Source organism: Fistularia commersonii, chromosome 7, assembly GCF_037954325.1.
Source record: "Fistularia commersonii isolate RoL2024-O1a breed Wild chromosome 7, RoL_Fcom_v1.0, whole genome shotgun sequence".
NCBI classification, from domain to species: Eukaryota; Metazoa; Chordata; class Actinopteri; order Syngnathiformes; family Fistulariidae; genus Fistularia; species Fistularia commersonii.
Genome location: NC_141290.1, coordinates 16,620,263 through 16,638,994, shown reverse-complemented (window position 1 = coordinate 16,638,994; position 18,732 = coordinate 16,620,263). Strand labels below are relative to the sequence as shown.

Genomic DNA, 18,732 nt, shown 5'->3' with positions numbered 1-18,732 from the left:
CAGATGATCTCAGGTGTCTTTACAACTGCCAGCCCTTTGGACACTTGCCTGTGTCCAACAGCTCAGTTAGTAGAGTGCGCGTCCCCCTGGTCAGAGGCTTGATATTCCATTTCTAGCTCCCCCTGGCTCCATGCTGAAGTGTCCTGAGGTAAGGCACTGAATCCCCAGTTAGTCCCTATGTCCTGGTCAGCACCCTGCATGTTTGTGTCTGTGTGGGAATGGGTGAATGGAATGTAGAGTGAAGATGTTTGAAATCTCAATGTGTGACAGCAATATATGAGTTGAGACCATTAACCCTCTTTTTAAACAGTCATTGTGTTGATGATGAGATGAGATGAGATGAGAACAACTTTATTAATCCCAAAGGAAATTGTTGTGTCAGAGTTTCAAGTAAAAACATAACAGTAATAGACAATAGTAGAAAGGAGGAAGAATAAGAAATATAATGAAATATAAATTGTCTTAGCTGTTAGCAGTAACTACAAAGATTGAAGATTCCCTGCGGCTGAGGGAAGAGGAATTAAAAAGTCTGATAGCCTCAGGTAGGAAAGACCTCCTGTGGCGTTCAGTGGAGCTCTTTGGTGGTATCAGTCTATGACTGAAAGAGCTCCGACAGGACACTTGTCGTTGACAAGTGTAGTTGACCACTATTTTTCATAAACAGACCCTGACATTTGTTTTTTGTGTAACACTTGAAATCCCTTTGCTTCCTGTCTGATCCCCAGTTCCTTAAGTGTTGTATGACAGTGTATTTAAGGCTGTCACCATATATCTTTAACGTGTGAAAGCGACAGTGACAATGTTTTGAACTTGCTAGCACCTATTTTACAATGACAAACCAGACTCACTGGCACGCTGATTCAAAGATAAATTAAAAAAAAAAACCACATCAACCAGTTTCTGAGGTTGATGAAACTTCATATAACTAATGTCTGTCTGGAACAGTGGAATTATAAATTAAGTAGAAGAATTTTTTGAGCCCAGCAGTCAAATGTTTCATAACTAGTGGTTTCATGAGTTCTCCTCTGTTTGTTGTTTTTCTGCAGTTGCTGCTGTATGAGTTCAGGACAGATTTGGTGAGTTACCTTGGAGGTGATGGTCAGGTTGGATGGTTAAGATTAAGATATTTGTGTGAGATGATCTACTCCCCGCGGGAATGTGAGGTATCGATGTTTCTCGGCCAGCGTTCCCAATGGCTTGCATCACCCCAGCTGACCGTCTGACGGCCGCTTCCTGAACCATGAAAGAAATACCAGATTGGGTTATTTTTAGCTTCAAATTGAGACACTTTGGCATGGTTTTTCAAGCGTTTATTTCCTCTATATAACTATAACCTCCCACTGACTGGACTATAACCAGTCCAGTCAGTGGGAGCAGGATGTGAGAGCCTGATTCCTCTGATTCACAAATGATGTAACAAGGTATTTTATGGTAAAAGGAAATAAAAACCTGAGTGATAAAAATGTTTTTATGCAAACTTCTATACCTCATTGGCCAATGTGTTCAAAAAGTAATGGGTGACATCATGATATTGTTGTTTGGACTATTTCATTGATTAATTAACTTTACTAACACATGTTTCCACTGCCACAACTGCTATAATTAATGCCCATATGAATCACCTCACCATCCGTTTGTGTATGAAAATTTTGTTACTAGAATAATAGAAAAGAATAGAATAGAATCGCGTAAAAGAGACAAAATAAAAAAGAAAAAAACAGAACTATTGAAGTGTCTACCTGTGATCATTTATCATTTAAATTTGCTGCTCTATGCCCCCCCCAAAAAAACAACATCACATTATATTTTAACTGTCAAGAAAACTCACTTAACTTCAACTACAGTATGTTGACACAAATTAAAATAGCAATGTATTAAAATGATAGTAACGGAACCAATAACTGTTGATTTGAATGTCTAATCGAATATAAACTCATAATTATTGCTTGCTCCTGTGTTTGCAAAGTTCACTTAAGTCACACCTCATTTAAAATGCAACATTAAAATAAAAACCTGTTTAACAGTACACTCCATCTCCAAGGCTAGTTTGATGAGCAGAATAGAGTATGAACTGTTTTACACAACATCTTTAATCACTGGAAAATGTAACATAATGGAAAATAATGACACAAATTCTGTAAAAATGTGTTAAATTAACAAATTCAGGGAATCAGTGGTGGAGTGGATTTCATAGGTCTTGTGTATTTCCTGTCCAGGTGTGTGATGTTGTTTATTTAATTTCTCATTGCAGCTTCCCAGTCTGCCATATTTTGCATTGTTATGTTGACATGAGATGGAGGCGCCTTCCTGTTCAACTATAACCTTTTCCACCAAAAACTGACATCTTGTAATGATACAGAGGATACAGAGAATAGGGTTAGATCAGGGGGGAGCAAACTTTTTGGGTCAGGGGCCGCTCTGAATTTTAAAAATTGACAGATTTGATTGACAGAAAAATTGATTGTGGGTCACCACAAGATACGATACATGCTAAAAAAATAAAACGCATTTTTTAACAAATTTTTACATATCAGACTTGTCTGATAAAACCAGTTTTTGAAGGCTCTGACGGTTGCTTGCATTTTGTGCACAAACTGATTTTTCCCTTGTAGCTCATTCATGTGTGTCAGTATGTCCACAGTAAAGGTCACATCACAAAGCCAATCTGTGTCATTCAGATCAGGAAAAGTGTTCTCGTAAAATGAAATAATCTCCTTTTTGAGCTCCCAACATTCATTGATCCAATCATTCGCATCAAGTATGAATTCTGTACCAATCTTTGGCGGGCCGGATTAAAAAGGCAAACGGGCCAAATGTGGCCCGCAGGCCGTAGTTTGCCCACCCCTGGTTTAGATGGAGGAGGGTAATTTGCAGTGGCAACCCTGTAGGGAAAAGCCAAAAGTAAAGGAAGAATATTTCAATAATTTTGTAAATTTTTTAGCCGTGTTTTAGCAAGGGATAAAGATTCTTAATCTGCTTTGAAAATGTACTTGAGAAATAAGGTTGGATTGACTTGATCGAGCTGACAATATGGCGCCCCCGTGTGAAGCCAATACATTATTACCCTAATTCTCGTTTTTCTCTCTCTCTCACACACACACACACACACACACACACACACACACACACACACACACACACACACACACACACACACACACACACACACACACACACAAACACACACACACAAACACACACACACACACACACACACACACACACACACACACACACACACACACACACAAGACCACATGACGTGATGTGGTTCATGAACGCACCATTGTCCGTTCCGTTGAACTTGCCCTTTAAGCCCAATTCAAAGGCGGTCGTGAGTAAAAGGGGAGGGAAAAAAGGAAAAAAGGAGCGGAAGGAGGAACTTCTAAATGGACGAGAGAAGCTGCTACGACAAGGCTGAAGCGGATAGGTAAGTCTCCTTCCTCCTCCAGGTAATTTTAAACCGGTGTTAACGTTTATTTTTTGACAGCCGGGGAGCCGGTGTTAGCTTGGCCTCCGTCATGTTCTCATTCAACTCTTTAAAGATGACGCAGGAAACCTTTGCTCGGCTGAGAGCGCCCGTCGTCCGGCTGTCATTTATTCAGTAACTCGCTTTATGTAAGTCCTTTTTCTTCGTCTTAAAGGCAACCTACAAGTACCTTGGTTGGCTTTACTTCATTATTTCACATATTTTATCATTTTCTTTTGTCTTTGCTGTGTTTGAAACCTCACCTTCATCATCGCATAGCATCATAAGTGAGGCAGCTGTCAAGTCCTATCTGTTAGGTAGCACACTTCAGCCAAAACAGGTGGAAAGTGTTTTGTGCAAATAAATTATTAATTATTAAAATAAATTAATAAATTATAATACCTTTGATACACATGCATCACAAAAGTAAAAACTATATAAATTATAATAATAAATTATTAAAATGCTGTTAAAAGAGGGAAATTAAATGTCAAATTACCGCTTCCGTGTTTATCTACTCTTCCTGTGTCAGTTATCTTAAGAAAGGAATTGGACGAATATCGTCCTTTGTTTATTTTTTTTTTTTAAACACAACACAAATGACAAAATTGCTGAAATTAAGATTAACACGCCAAAATATAAAACTATACTGTAATTAAGGCAATTTCTAATTTTCCCCAATTTTTTGTGAAATCCTGTTCAGTGACTCCAACCTTACTTTGCAGGCCTGTTTTCAGAGCCTCGCAACCTAAGTCAATAAATGTGTTATATGTTTTTTGTAACACATGTATTTTTTTTTAAACAAAACAAAACAAAACAAAAAACATGTTACATGTTCAACTCTCATGTTATGTATTCTTGTTCATACAACTTCCAGAAAAAAAAATGATGAGTCACATTTATTTCATAAACCCAAAAAAATCATGATGGAGGCAATTTCCATCCATTTGATTCTGCGGTGACTGATCAGATAAAGATCTGACCTCACCTCTTGTGACTCTGACAACAAAAAATCAGTTAAACCGATGGCAGCATCTTTCAGCTTGAATTGAAGCACGTTGCATAATTGGATGTTCAGGGTATAAGTGCCCTGAACATCAAGTGCCCATAGGGCTGATGACATACAAAGTCAGCATTCATATTTGAATGTGATTTTGGAGGAAATAACAGAGTTTGTGTTCACAGGTTCAGAGCGCAGCGATGGAGCAGAGCGCAGCTAAAATCATGATGATGTCAGGGACTCTGCTGGTTCTGCCTGCCCTCGCCATTGCTACCGTGCTGATCTGGCCGGGCGTTCTCATCAAGGCTTATAACAGGTAAAAAACACACATACAAACACACAAAAAGATTTGTATTTAGTGGTGTTTAAACCCATACCAAAGAGAAGATTTATGGACGCAGTGAGAGAGGATATGAAGGTAGTTGTTATGAGAGAGGAGGATACAGAGAATAGGGTTAGATGGAGAAAGTTGATTCGCTGTGGCGACCCCTGAAGGGAAAAGCCAAAAGAAGAAGAGGGTGTTTAAATCCATAATTGTATTTCCCAATAGCAGTTCTTTAGATTAACAGTTTATATGTGTAAAAAAATTACCATCACATTCCACTAATCAATCAGTATGGATAGCTGAACCTTAGAACATGATGTGACGTGAGATGGATGTCTATTGATGTTTATTTAAGTCTTGAAGACTTAAAACAAGGTTCTCATATGATTTGTCATTCGCACATTATGTAATGGGCAGCCATCAGCTGATTAGGTGATTATTGAAAGTTCTGAGACTAACATAATTGAAGTTTATGACATCAGAAAGCATGAGAGAGATGACCAATTGTTATTCAGCTTTGTAACATATAGTTTTACTTTTAAAGATTTACTTTTAAAAAAATGACCTGGGCCAGTGGACTTTGTCTCAGTTGTAAAGAGACACACTTGTGCGCACGCACACACTCACACATGTACACACACACACACACACACACACACACACACACACACACACACACACACACACACTCTCACACACACACACACACACACAGTTCTTATTTGTTATTACAAAATTACAATTTTGTTACATGATACTGACACATTATATATTAGATGAATTGGAATGATGTAAAGAAGCTGAGGCATACAGTATATATACAGATTCAAAGATAAAAACATTTATGTGATCATTGACCTTTGGCCTATGGTGTTCTGATACCAAGAATGCTTTAACAACCTTACACGTGGACCCCCCAATCATCTGCTAATGTTCATATCATGCTGTAGGTGCGATGTTATAGTTACGTAAAGATTTAGGTTTCTGAATGCATAATTTGAGCATTTTAATCAGAACGCTTAGTGAAGTTATGGTCCTCTACAGGTACTTGCGTCACAAGCTGAAGCTGGTGGTCCGATACTCTTATAGCGGAAGTTATCACTTCTGTTATTCCAGCCGTGGAACTCCAGGTGGCGCACAGCCATCACTTCTGCTACTGCATGGCTTTTCTGCCACCAAAGACATGTGGTTGCCCCTCATTGAGGTAGCAAGCACACACAGAAATGTGAATACACATACACACATCAGGATACAAGTCTTATTTAAACAAATGTAAAAATAATAAATAGGGCATTAAGAAATTGGATGAATGCAGAAACCAACTGTACAAATTCTGTTCAGCATATCTGAAGTACATTAATAAGATTTTGACTATTATTATCTACCAGAACTTCATTTGAATACTTGGTAATGTGGAACTTTTCTTTTATTCCACTCACCGTTGAAATTTTGGATATCGTTTGCCCAACAGTCCTGCTATAGTTAAATAATATATTCACAGTAAGATTAAATGTTGAAATGTCCGGATATAATACTATCCTATCCTTGTTTCTTTAATATGAATCCCATTTCTAACATGGCCATGTTATAATTTTGTGACAGTTCACAGGGAACAAACTAAATGGAGCAAAGTAAAAGAAAACACTCCAGTAAAAATATGATTTTTACTTTTGTGATGCATGTGTATCAAAGGTAAAGACATAGAACTTTGTTCAGCTCAAATGTCTGGTACTACATTCTTATTGTCATAGAACAAAATAATACTTTTGTAATTATAACTTTGAAATCACAAGGTTGTGTGAGCTATAATTTTTGCTCAACTTGTATTGGTTTATTTCATTTAGTGTTTGTTGCTTTTCCTGTGTAGTATCTCCCTGATGATCAGCATGTTGTGTGTGTGGACATGCCAGGACATGAAGGAACAAGCCGCACAGGAGCTGAGGACTATAGCATTCAGGGCCAGGTTGGCCGCATCCATCAGGTTTGTGTAACCCAGTATGTCTATGTGCGTATGTTCATCTGTATTTTGTTCCATTACTGTTAATAAAGTGGCAAACAAAACAAGAAAAACTTCCCTCAGAATTTTCCAATATCGGCTACTTATTGTCGAAATTGAGTTTTCCATGGTGTTTTCAAATCCACTCCTTATGTATTCCAAAAGGATTTTTACCATTATTCTTGTTTCTTTTGCCAAGGTTTCTCAAAAAATACAATGTGACAAACCACATTTAGTCTTCACCGTGTGACACCTTCTGATGCATACATGGCACTCGTCCTGATTGAGACAAAAGTTTAGATTTATATTGTTGTGATTGATGCCAAGTGTCCTGGCACAAAAGTGATGAGCAACAGTATGTGACTCTTCTACTTGTGCACTGCAGGTAGTTGAAAGTCAGTGATTGCTATCATCACAATGAAGCTCTGATGAGTACTATGTAATACAGAATACATTTGTTGTTTATTTATTGTGGATCTTTTTGCACAGTTTGTAAAGAGTATTGGTTTGGATAAAAAACCATTCCACCTGGCTGGGACCTCAATGGGAGGAAATGTTGCAGGTGTTTATGCTGCTTGTTACCCGGCTCACCTGTCCAGCGTCACCTTAATGTGCCCTGCAGGTGAATTTGTTTAATACATTCCACACACGATACACATCTCCTCATTCTCCCAGAATCTGACTTGAAATAGCGTTATGATGCCAAACTCTTATTTTATCCTTTTCATCCTTGTCTCCCAGGTCTTGTTTATCCCATGGAAACTGAGTTCATCAGTCAACTAAAGGAGTTGGAAAAGAGTCAGCAGGAGGAGGCTATTCCTCTGATTCCCTCAACCCAACAAGAAATGGAGGACATGCTCCGACTTTGCTGCTACACTCCTATCAATTTGCCTCGACAGGTAAAGCACCATTCGCACAATGTGCACATTCGTTAATTACATACTTTTGTCTGTTAGGAGAAGGTTACAGTTCCCTCAGTAACCCGTCTGACATATCAGAAAGGCAAGAGCTAATTCTGCTGTGCTATTTTTCCAATTTGAAACCAAAATGATGACACATCAACTAAACACAGCTTCCCTTTCTTTCATATTGGGGGGAAAATTCCTTCTTTACTGCAAGCTAGAGGCTAACCAAGGCTAAATAAAAGCTAATAGAAACTAGTGTTGTTAAGTGTTACATAATAGTTATCTCAAAGCCTTTTTTCTGTATAATATGAGTAATACCAAGAGATGTAACATTAATGATAAAAAGATTTAGACCTCCCTAACAAAGCTTTCTAAAAGTTGAATCAAGGATTTGCAAAAGTTTAGATTGGTGTTACACCGTTTGAAACACTTAGTTTGAAATGCATGCAAGTATTTCTAATAATATATTTGAAAAAATATGTTTATGATATTAATTGATGTTGTGCTATTTCATATTTTTTACCCAAGGAATCTGAAATTGCTCTCACTATTTTTTTCTGTGATTAAAAACAAGCAATAAAACTTTGTAGTGTTTTTTATTCTTAAATTAAATATACAATTAATTAAAATACTTGTACTGGTATCTCTGTAACAATTTCAAAAAGTCACTTTTCAAAGTCATAAAACATTTTCAGAATGCAGTTTAGAAATTAATTTGTTCATCAGAGGTTGTCTGAAGTTACTGCTTTTATACACTTTCGCAATGCACTGGAGTTTTCTTCAGATTAAGTCACTATGGACACTATGGACTAAGTCAAATTTACTTAATCTCAGACCTATGTGTGTGAGTCTCTCTTGACTATATCAGATTAATTAACTAGGGAAGTTAATTGTTCAATATGTCCAAGTTATCCAAATGTTTTTTTTTTCTATCGCTACCTATTATCTCATTCAAAAAAGTCAAACCTTCAACTCAAAGTACCTCACAATTTTCTAGTTATAGTTTAGCTTCCTCTCAAATATTCTGTTTCCACTCATACTTTTTTCATGTGCCAATTGTAAAAGCACATGAAAACCACAGAGTGAAATCTCAGCATTTTAACAATTTCAATTGTATTATCAGTATTGTAGTATTGAGGTGTGTGTGTGTGTGTGTGTGTGTGTGTGTGTGTGTGTGTGTGTGTGTGTGTGTGTGTGTGTGTGTGTGTGTGTGTGTGTGTGTGTGTGTGTGTGTGTGTGTGTGTGTGTGTGTGTGTGTGTGTGTGTGTGTGTGTCTTTCAGATCCTCCGTGGTCTTCTAGCCCTCAGGATCCCCAACAATAGTTTCTACAAAGAAGGTCAGTCAGTCTTCGATTAGATTGGCCTAGACAGTTAATGTTTTTAATAATAGTTTTAAGGAGGTTTTATATATATATATATGTATAATCTGTAACTAAATGCTGTGGGGTTGTGTTTGTGAATGTGAACGTCTATTACCGTCAAGCATCTCTCAGAAAAAGAAATTACCAATGTCGAAAAAAGGCAACTCAATTGTCAAATACATGAAAAAGCAGTGATCTTGTGAGACCAACTTTTCCTGTTTGTGTATATGTGTGTGTGTGTGTGTGTGTGTGTGGGGGTCATCCAGTGTTCATGGAGATTGTGGGGGAAAGGTCTCGCCACTCCCTGCAGGAGAATATGCACAAGATAACCTCACCGCTGCAGGTCATCTGGGGGAAGGAGGACAGGGTAAATCAATCAGACCTATGATTTATTACATTTCAGTAAATTATCACAATAATATTCAGTTAAGCACAGCCAAAGCATGTTCCTATTGGTATGTTGTGGAAAAAATTTCATCATTGCTCCATCTAGGTCAAAATGTTAAAAATTATAAAAGTGATAAAAATGTAGAGGTCAAAAATATTATAATACAGATTCATTTTAGGAAAACTGAAAAATAAAGGAAAGAGGCAACTAAAATGAAATTCTGATAAGACTCAAAGGTGTGTAGTGATGCTGTATGCACTAAGGAACAATCTTAAATGGCCTCAATAGAAGCCCAGCTTTATACATTTGATTGATAGATTTCAGATATCAGAGGCAGAATGTTCATTATTTTATTCAGCAAACGAAGATGAATTTATCTGATTATTCAAGTTAAGATGTTGAAACAGATCAGTTACTCATAAGTTTATGCAGGGCTGACTGAATCTGTATTGGCAGGATTCTCTGAGTTGCAGTGATGGGAAACATGTCCCTATGCTCCTTCAGGTGCTTCATGTGTCTGGTGCATCAGTGCTGAAGGCAGCGGTGCCAAACTGCCAAGTGGAGATACTTGAGCAATGCGGGCACTCTATGGCGCTGGAGCGTCCCCGAAAAACTGCCAGCCTCCTCATGAATTTCCAGTCTAAGCAGAAAGTCACCAGTGACGATGCTAAGAAACTTTCCTAAGGAAAAGCTCCAACATGAATGCTGAAAATGAAGGTTATCGCGTGACTAATGGAGATATTATATGTGTCATATTTGAGGGGATGAGACATGTTTTGTAGTTTCATGCAAAAGCTTTCTGTGACAGAGCAATGTGTCTGCAGTAACAGTTTTTAACTGTTCTTGTTTGTATGCAACTTCCTGTTGATCCAGGCTCTAGTTCATGTTGAATGAAATCATTCCTCTTTGGGATTTTACCCATTAATCTCTCTGCTCTGTCTGTTTGACGACAATCATTTTATCTTTTCTGCTGTATTTCTGTTTGTGTGTTTATTCTCCTACTGCAGTTGAACACGTTCCTACTGATATTCAAGATGAAGAAATTGCTTTCAAGAATAAAGTGTTTGTCTATAATGATTCTGCAGAGGCAGTCAACCTACTCAATAGCTTTATGTTTGCTTACAGCGGAAATAAACAGAAAATAGCATTGGTGTTTTGTTTCAACTTGTGTTTTTGCATATAATGCTTCCAAAACTCATTGTTTTAATTCCTGCTTTGAATTATAGTAAAAACATCAGACACAATTTTGATTTGTATTTGAAGTTGTTGAAGCTATTAAAATGTTAGATAGCCATAACTACTGTCACTAAGAAGGTGATGAGTTTGATTTTCCATGAATGGCACCTTTCTTTAAATGACTAATATTTCTGTAAGAAAGGATGTTTTCATCCTTTCACATTTGTCTTAATGTGCTCACACTCTTTCTTCAGTTTATTGATATTGTATTTAAAACCTCTACTATTTCAGAGGAGGATCCACTATATTTCTATTTATTTTCCTTTATGTTAAATTCAATGATTTCAACTCTGTAAATCAAATAAAGTATACAAATATGAACAGTCAACAAAAAAGTATTACATTTTCATTTCCACATTGTAGCAGGAAGGGGTCAATATTGAGAGTCTGTATCCTTTGATACTTTGTCAATTATTTTTGCTTCAACTTGACTGTTGTCACATGTGTTTGACCCATTCAGCTCAAATCTTCTCCTTTCAGCTTTTCCCTTCAGGGGTTGCCACAGCGAATCAACCTTCTCTCGCGCCAACATCCTCCATATCCTCTCTCACTACCTCCATAACTCTTCTCCTTGGTCTTCCTCTAGACGTCTTGCCTGGCCGCTTCAATTCCAGCATTCGTCTACCAATATATTCACTATCTCTCCTTTGTACGTGACCCAACCATCTCAGTCTGGCTTCTCTGACCTTCTCTCCAAAACATCTAACATGTTTTGTTCCTCTGATGGACTCATTCCTGATCCTATCCAAACTGATCACTCCTAAAGAGAACCTTACCATCTTCATCTCTGTGACCTCCAGCTCTGCTTCCTGTCTTTTCGTCATTGTAACTGTTTCTAGTCCATACAGCATCTCTGGTCTCACCACCGTCTTGTACACCTTTCCTTTCATTCTGGCTGATGGTCTTCTATCGCATAGTACCCCCTTTTTCTTCACCCATTCCAACCTGCTCTAACCCATCTCTTTACCTCTTTTCCACACTCTCTGCTGCTCTGGACTGTTGACCCTAAGTACTCGAAATCCTCCATCTTCTTGATCTCCACTCCCTGTAGCCTCACCATTCCACCTGAGTTCCTCTCATTCACACACATATACTCTGTCTTGTTGTGACTAACCTTCATTCCTCTCCTCTCCCGAGCATACCCCCACTTTTCTAAAATTTTCCTAAACCTGTTTTCTGCTCTCACAACAGATCACAATGACATTTGCAAACATCATGGTCCATGGAGATCCCTGGTTAACCTTATCTGCTACCCTGTCCATCACCACTGCAAACAAGAAGGGGCTCAGAGCTGATCCCTGATGGAGTCCCACCTCCACCTTGAACTTCTCTGTTACCCCTTTAGCACACTGCACCACTGTCTCACTGCTAGCATACATGTCCTGCACCAGTCTAATATACTTCTCTCCCGCTCCAGATTTCCAGATACAGTATTAGAGTTCCTCTCTTGGCATCCTGTCATATGCTTTTTCTAGGTCTATAAACCATAATGCAGCTCCCTCAAGCCTTCTCTGTACTTCTTTATTAGCATTCTCAAAGCTGCAAGTGCAGCAACTTTTTCTAGGCATGAAGCCATACTGCTGTTTACAAATGCTGACTTCTGCTCTCAGTCTAGTTTCCACTACTCTTTCCCATAACTTCATTGTATGGCTCATCAACTTTATCCCTTTATAGTTGCTGCAATTCTGCACATCCCCTTTATTCTTCAAAATGATCGTTCTCTCCCTCATTACTGTCCAACTGAGCATACAAGTCATCATATGTAAATCCTGTGAAATTTACAGGTTGCAGGGGTCCATGACCTGAGGATCCTGTAATCCTGTAAAATTTACAGGATTTACATAAACACCTATTACAACTCTACAAGACTTTTAACTGAACCTCCTTTTCCAGCCATTCGATGGTGCTAATGCGCCTTTATCCGCTACGTCATTCCCCTAAACCTTCATAGGAAGAAGAGAATGGCAGCGCATGCGCAGACTGCAATAATATTGCGCATGTTCAATTGTAGCATCAGTTGGTGAGTTGATAACTTAAATCGACTTCTTTTTCCTGTTTTTTACATAAAGGAGAAGCGGCCGTGCGTCTATGCCTTGCCTGCTGAAAGTAGTTTTGTAGGAGTTTTGAGCTGTCCTGTAGATTGGATCACAAAGGACCATTTACGTTTTTCAAATCTATAGACTTTAGCTTAGCCGCTAAGCTAAAGTTTGTGACGCTAAGCCTTAGCGTCACTATGACTGTAAGCCTGTCCCCGTTTTATTTGACCACTGGTGGTAATTTCAACTGATATTTTTTAACCTTTACTTCTTATGTCGATGTATTATGGTTGAATTCCTCTGAATACCATCTTAAGACTACGATAAGATTGCTGCCATAGTCTTATTGTGCAAGGAAATTTTCCCTGAATTTATTAGAACCTTATTCAAAAATGCTATGAATGTTTCGGGATGAATAACAGTACTTTGGAAAAGTGATTTGACCACAGTGAAATTTTTTAGCAGTTTTTCTAAGTCTCATGTTAGAAAATTTGCAAATTAAGTTTAAAACAACTGGACCAAATTCATATTAGTTTGATTTTAAGTCATACAAAAACAATAAATGGTCCTGAAACCTCCAGTTCAAGGCTGAATTGATTTTGCAAAACGAGCCCAATAGAAGTATAACTATAGTCAAGTAAAGGCTCACCTGCTTTTAGAGTAACTACAAATTTAAATTACACGAGTCCAAACACAAATGATGTGTCAACAATATAAAAAAACAAACTGAACCCTGTTCACAATCAACCCTCCAACCTAAGGAATAAACAACGGTATTCCTAAACTGATCTTTTTTTAATTTTTACAAATTAAGTCTTTTTCCTTTGATATACATATATTCTCTTTTTCTCTCTTTTTTCTTTCTCATTTTTTTAGATTTTACTCTTGATGTCCATATAATCACAACTTTGATGCTGCTGCCCCTCTTTGATGCAATTGGCCCCCGGGCTGATTTAATTATTCAATTTCTAACTGAGATATTGACTACATATTTGACCACATTTCCAAAGTACAAATTGTTGTTTTTTTTTTAAACCTTATAGTTTTTTTTATTTCATTTTCTGTCTTAAGAGACAGTCATTAAGCTCCGTGGGTCTTGAACAAATTTCTTAGGAGATAGTGAAGCAGCTCTTGGTTCAGGGTAGAGATCTAAATGTGTTTCTGACTGGCAGGGCAGGCTCAGCAAATAACACTGACCTCATTTCAGTTTGTGAAAACTTTTCATCTGCTGTTGTAGACATTTAATGACACTTTGGTTGTAAATTGCTTGAATTTCATACACAACTTCACTATCAATTTCAGCTCCCACTGTAAACTCATTGATAATCATGAATCCTTGTATGATTTCAACCTTCTATGTCTGTGATCAGCTGACTGAGCTTGTATTCATCACCTGAGGGACAGAGATCGCTGATGCTTTAATAGGATGAGTTGCTTGAACGAAAAGGAAGAACCTGCCGTTTACCAACGGGTCGTGCTGAAGAACGCCTCTCCGTACTACTACATGAAGGTTTGCCTGTAAGTGGCTGCTGAGCAGGATAAGATTTCACTCCTGCTTGTCTGTCAGTCTTTGTCTTGGTGACTGACAGAATCTATCTGGAAAGTATCTCAGAAGTTTTTTGCATCCTTGTTACTTTGAAATGTCAGTGGTTGACAATTTTTAAATTGTTTGACATCTGATTATACCTATACAAATGAATTGTTTGACTATATGAAGGAGTTGTCATATCAAAAGGAACACTAAATTCTGTCTGTCTTTGTGCATGTGTTATAGTGTCCTAGAAGACGACTCTACAAGACTGACTGCAGTCGACCTGAAACAATTCATCATCACAGGCCTGAAGACTCTGTTTGGCGATGTGAGATCCATATTCAGTGAAGAATAGGAAAATAAATGCAATTCCAAGGAACTGAAATAGAAATTGGGAAAATACAGTTGAAATGATGTCTAATTTTTTGCTCATGGTCTGTTTCATTGAAATTATTCATACAAATAATCTGTAGACTTGTGGATTTTCAGCAACAGGTCAAGATTTTGGAAGAAAAATTCAAACATCATATTGAAGCATAAAATGATTATTTTCATGCCTTTGATTGTGTATTTTAGGTGGGAGCTGCTTTGACCTTTGACCTCTTGAAATACGATGAGAATACTCTCACTGGTCTCCTGCGTGTTCCGAGCAGGTGAGTCTCAAAGTCTTTATACACACACTCACACGCCAGCAGAGGCAGGGAAAGTATCCAATTTGTTTTTGTTTATTTGTATTTCAGGGGTTTAGTGAAGCTTTGGAGCTCCTTGACCTTATTGGGCTCATATAACAACCAGGCCTGTGCTTTTAGGGTCCCTCAGGTAAGTCAATTTGATTGCAACTCAATGATTTACATTACATTACATTACATTTCAGTAATTTGGCAGACGCTTTTATCCAAAGCGATTTACAAGAAGTGCAATTCCGTTACCGAAGATCCAAAGTACTAGTAGTCAGAAGTTAGTAGTGACCACTCTACCAAATAGCCATGTCAATACCATATACATACATACATTCATTTCTTTTTTTTTTTTTCCTTTTTTTTTTTCGGAGGGGTTGGGGACTGAGTGCGAATTAGTCGGGTGGTGCTTGGTGAAGAGGTATGTTTTCAGCTCAGAACCAAAGATGGGCAGCGACCCCGCTGTTCTGACCTTTTTCGGGAGTTCGTTCCACCACTGAGGAACCAAGACCAAGAAGAGCCGAGACCGGTTCGATCGGCAGCCAGGGGCTCTGAGTGATGGGGTGGACAGTCACCGAGAGGTGGCAGATCGGAAGGGACGGGTAGGGACATGTGGCTCGACCATATCCTGGAGATAAGACGGGGCTGTCCCATTCGCTGCCTGGTAGGCGAGCACCGGGGTCTTGAACTTGATGTTGGCGGCTACCGGGAGCCAGTGTAGGGATATAAGAAGGGGAGTTGTGTGGGAGAATTTGGGACGGTTGAACACCAGACGGCTTTATGAGTAAGCTCCAGAGGCCTGATGGTCACCGCTGGAGCACTGTCAAGGAGGGAGTTGCAGTAGTCCAGACGAGAGATGACTAGAGCCTGGATGATTATCTGTGCTATATCCTCCGTGAGGAATCTGAATCTTCCTGATGTTGTAGAGGAGGAATCTGCAGGAACGTGCGACTGCTGCAACGTTCGCTGAGAATGACAGTAGGTTGTCTTGGACCACACCCAGGTTTCTCGCAGTTGGCCTTACCACGATGCTGTCGATGGTGATGGCCAGGTCTATGCGGACAACCTTTCCCCGAAAGGTTGATTAAGGTAGATCAAGGACCTCCAGTTATCCAACTTAAAGTCGGTTTATCTGATGAAAGCCAAAAATTATTGTGATGATAAATTAAGTCGAGTCAGATTTTATCAACACATTTGTCTAATGACACTTTATGATGAAAACAGGTCATGACCACACACTTATAAACGATTTGCTGAAACCCAACAGTCCACCATGGGCAAGCACTTGGCAACAGTGGCAAGGAAGTACTGCCCTTTACTGGGCAGAAACCTTGGTCAGATCTAACCTAATGTTGGGGGGGCATCTGCCTCGACAAGTGGGGGTAGAATTAGAGAGAGCAAGAAAGAAGACAGATGTAGAAAGATTCTTTGACACTTTCGTTATGGCCTGCACTGTCTAATTGTTGAGTGCATGGCTTTTTCAGTGGGGGTCAAGAACTTTGGACAGGTTATTAGATATAGATGGAAAGTTGCAGAATTATTTTTTCGGAAACAAAATGTAAATTTTTTAGCCTTAATTATTCAAAGTAGGAAGCATTACCAATCACTTAAGTCACAAAAATACCCTTCTTAAAAATGGTCAAACAAAGAAAGTTTTTGTCATTTCTTTAATGTATCAATTATCTAATTATAGTCATTCCCATTCCTGATGTGAACCTACAGATAAACAAGAAAAAACACATGAAAAACAATTGCCAAAAATGGCAATAAATCAATTAAACATTCCTAAAAAGAATGAAAGACAATCCCAATAGAATCAAGGTGTTGGTTTTAAGAGTGAATATTTGCCAGGGTGTCCATAGATCCTTAAATGATTTTAAATATTACCTGTCTAAAGCTGCAAGTTTTGTGTTCAAGAACGTCACTTGTGTTTCTTCCGCTGATGAGTGTCCCCTGTCTTCAGGTGTCTCCCTTCCTGTTGGCGCTAACAGGAAACAGTCGTGAGCTGCAGCTGGATTGAAACAGGACTTCCATCATCTTCAGGATGACTTTCATCTGGAGGAAAGTCCTGGCAATATCTCGGCCATGCTTCATGGCAGCAGCTCATCCTCCTCCTCCTCCTTGCTGCCGGATGCTTCACGTGGGCCAGCGTGCCTCCCTTACCAAGGCCTTCTCCTTACGTGATGTGGAGCTCTTTGCTGAACTTACTGGCGATACCAACCCCCTCCACCTAGACAAGGCCTATGTCAGCACCACCCCGTTTGAGGCACCCATCGTCCATGGCGTCCTAATAAACGGCCTGATGTCGGCTGTTCTCGGTACCAAGATGCCTGGCCCCGGTTGTGTCTTCCTGTACCAGGAAATCCGCTTCCCGGCGCCACTTTACATTGATGAGGAGGTGACAGCCGAAGCAGAGGTCCGCAAGATCAAGATGTCGTTCGCCTACATCGCTGTGACGTGCTCAGTCAAGGACAAGGTGGTGATGGAGGGGGAGGTGATGGTGATGATGCCGGTGGAAACACAGCAACACAGTAAGTGAAAAGACGTGTTTAGAGGTCACACTGCACTTTGACACTTGAAGTGACAGCGTCTCTGATTGAAAATGTCCCCCGCTGTGACATGAAGTCTGAGCCACTCTCCACGTCCTGGAAAAAGATGTTGTATTATCCTGTCGTGAAAATCACATACAAGACAAATAGCCAAATATCCTGAGAATCTCGAGTTACACTGGAAATTTATTAAAAGATTTCCCAATCCCCAGTGAACTCCCCAGTGAAGATGTGGAAAATATTTTAGTTTTTTTTTTTTTTTTTTCCCTTCAAAGTAACCACTGGAATTTTTTTTTTTTTTTGCTGAAATGTCCTGGAAAATAAGAGATTTAGAAGAAAGAAATAACCATGATAATCTCATTGGTTTTTGTAAAAGGACGCATCCATTTTGTATTGTTCAAGATTAAAGGATCCATCATTTTAGTTAATTTAATATTATGTATGTGAACTACAAACGAGGTGTGACGTTTTGCGACTTGGATACTTTGTTGTTTGTTAATTGCATTTCAGACTGTCTCATGTATATTTTGTGAAATAAAGATATAACATCTCATTCATTTATCTTTGATATCTTGGGTTTTGGCCCATTTAATTGACTGTATTCATTTGATATCAAGCTTTTTATTTGTGACTATCAGACTCATGAAGTTGGGAAAGGGAACTGTCAAATTGTGACCTCATAACCCACCACAAGGGGATGGAGGAGGGTGTTTTCATGTTTTTGACATTGAAGAACTCCACAAAAACCGAAATACTTGAAAATAAAGAAAAATGCTGTGGGACATAGATGTGTTTTCTGAGTCACTACACAATGTTGTTGAGGGATGAAACTTGCATGTGGTACAATGACTGACGGAGGTCAACTGCTGCAGGCTGTTTTTGTTTATGTCGTTCTATTTTCAACATGTTTTACATGTTTTTCCAACAGGTTTTATAGAATATATTTATGAAACAATTTTCGTAGATCCTTCAGAATTGAGGGTAACAATTTTCCTAGATCTTTCAGAATTGGGGGTGAATGTGAGATTTAGAACAACTTTACACCTAATGGACGTAAGCACAATACATTAAAGAAAATGGAATTGAAAGACAAGGAAGGTAAAATCAGTAAGAAAAAATGAACAGTTCACGGGATTTATTGCAAAGTATTTCAAAAACGAATATTCCTTTTGCGTGTAAGAGCAGGAGGGTTGTTAATCCATTCAACGCATTCATTTTGTTGTTTTTTTTTTAAGTGGCTTCATCCCCAAACAATTTAAC

General features: G+C 38.7%; 3 protein-coding genes across 5 annotated transcripts; all 3 read left to right on the top strand.

Annotated features, from left to right (window-relative positions):
- The first annotated feature begins 3,301 nt into the window (after positions 1-3,301).
- On the top strand, positions 3,302-11,014 carry LOC147232919 (monoacylglycerol lipase abhd6-B-like). Of its 2 annotated transcripts, none has more exons than XM_086148871.1 (9): positions 3,302-3,430; positions 4,655-4,785; positions 5,839-5,998; positions 6,662-6,775; positions 7,280-7,412; positions 7,532-7,689; positions 8,977-9,031; positions 9,322-9,422; positions 9,948-11,014. In XM_086148871.1, exons 2-9 carry the CDS (start codon positions 4,670-4,672, stop codon positions 10,125-10,127), a joined length of 1,017 nt encoding a protein of 338 aa, XP_086004997.1. In that variant the 5' UTR covers positions 3,302-3,430; positions 4,655-4,669; the 3' UTR covers positions 10,128-11,014. The 2 variants fall into 2 exon arrangements, with proteins under 2 accessions (XP_086004997.1, XP_086004998.1); XM_086148872.1 differs by lacking the exon at positions 3,302-3,430 and adding an exon at positions 3,516-3,618.
- Positions 11,015-12,640: 1,626 nt separating this feature from the next.
- On the top strand, positions 12,641-18,252 carry rpp14 (ribonuclease P/MRP 14 subunit). Of its 2 annotated transcripts, XM_086150068.1 has the most exons (6): positions 12,641-12,699; positions 14,086-14,233; positions 14,490-14,574; positions 14,823-14,899; positions 14,987-15,065; positions 16,887-18,252. In XM_086150068.1, exons 2-6 carry the CDS (start codon positions 14,142-14,144, stop codon positions 16,941-16,943), a joined length of 390 nt encoding a protein of 129 aa, XP_086006194.1. In that variant the 5' UTR covers positions 12,641-12,699; positions 14,086-14,141; the 3' UTR covers positions 16,944-18,252. The 2 variants fall into 2 exon arrangements, with proteins under 2 accessions (XP_086006194.1, XP_086006193.1); XM_086150067.1 differs by lacking the exon at positions 16,887-18,252 and having other exon boundaries at positions 14,987-15,194.
- LOC147232917 (hydroxyacyl-thioester dehydratase type 2, mitochondrial-like) lies at positions 16,968-18,252 on the top strand. The gene has a single exon (XM_086150066.1). The coding sequence runs from the start codon at positions 16,968-16,970 to the stop codon at positions 17,460-17,462; it is 495 nt and encodes a 164-aa protein (XP_086006192.1). The 3' UTR covers positions 17,463-18,252.
- Positions 18,253-18,732: the final 480 nt, after the last annotated feature.

Excerpts from the sequence above, each read along its gene's own strand:
- LOC147232917 (XM_086150066.1), top strand. The coding sequence starts at position 16,968 with ATGACTTTCATCTGGAGGAAAGTCCTGGCAATATCTCGGCCATGCTTC.
- rpp14 (XM_086150067.1), top strand. The coding sequence starts at position 14,142 with ATGAGTTGCTTGAACGAAAAGGAAGAACCTGCCGTTTACCAACGGGTC. Across the intron at positions 14,575-14,822 it reads TGAAGACTCTGTTTGGCGAT|GTGGGAGCTGCTTTGACCTT; the intron begins GTGAGATCCATA and ends TGTGTATTTTAG. Across the intron at positions 14,900-14,986 it reads CTCCTGCGTGTTCCGAGCAG|GGGTTTAGTGAAGCTTTGGA; the intron begins GTGAGTCTCAAA and ends TTTGTATTTCAG.
- LOC147232919 (XM_086148871.1), top strand. The coding sequence starts at position 4,670 with ATGGAGCAGAGCGCAGCTAAAATCATGATGATGTCAGGGACTCTGCTG. Across the intron at positions 6,776-7,279 it reads AGGTTGGCCGCATCCATCAG|TTTGTAAAGAGTATTGGTTT; the intron begins GTTTGTGTAACC and ends CTTTTTGCACAG. Across the intron at positions 9,032-9,321 it reads CAATAGTTTCTACAAAGAAG|TGTTCATGGAGATTGTGGGG; the intron begins GTCAGTCAGTCT and ends GGGGTCATCCAG.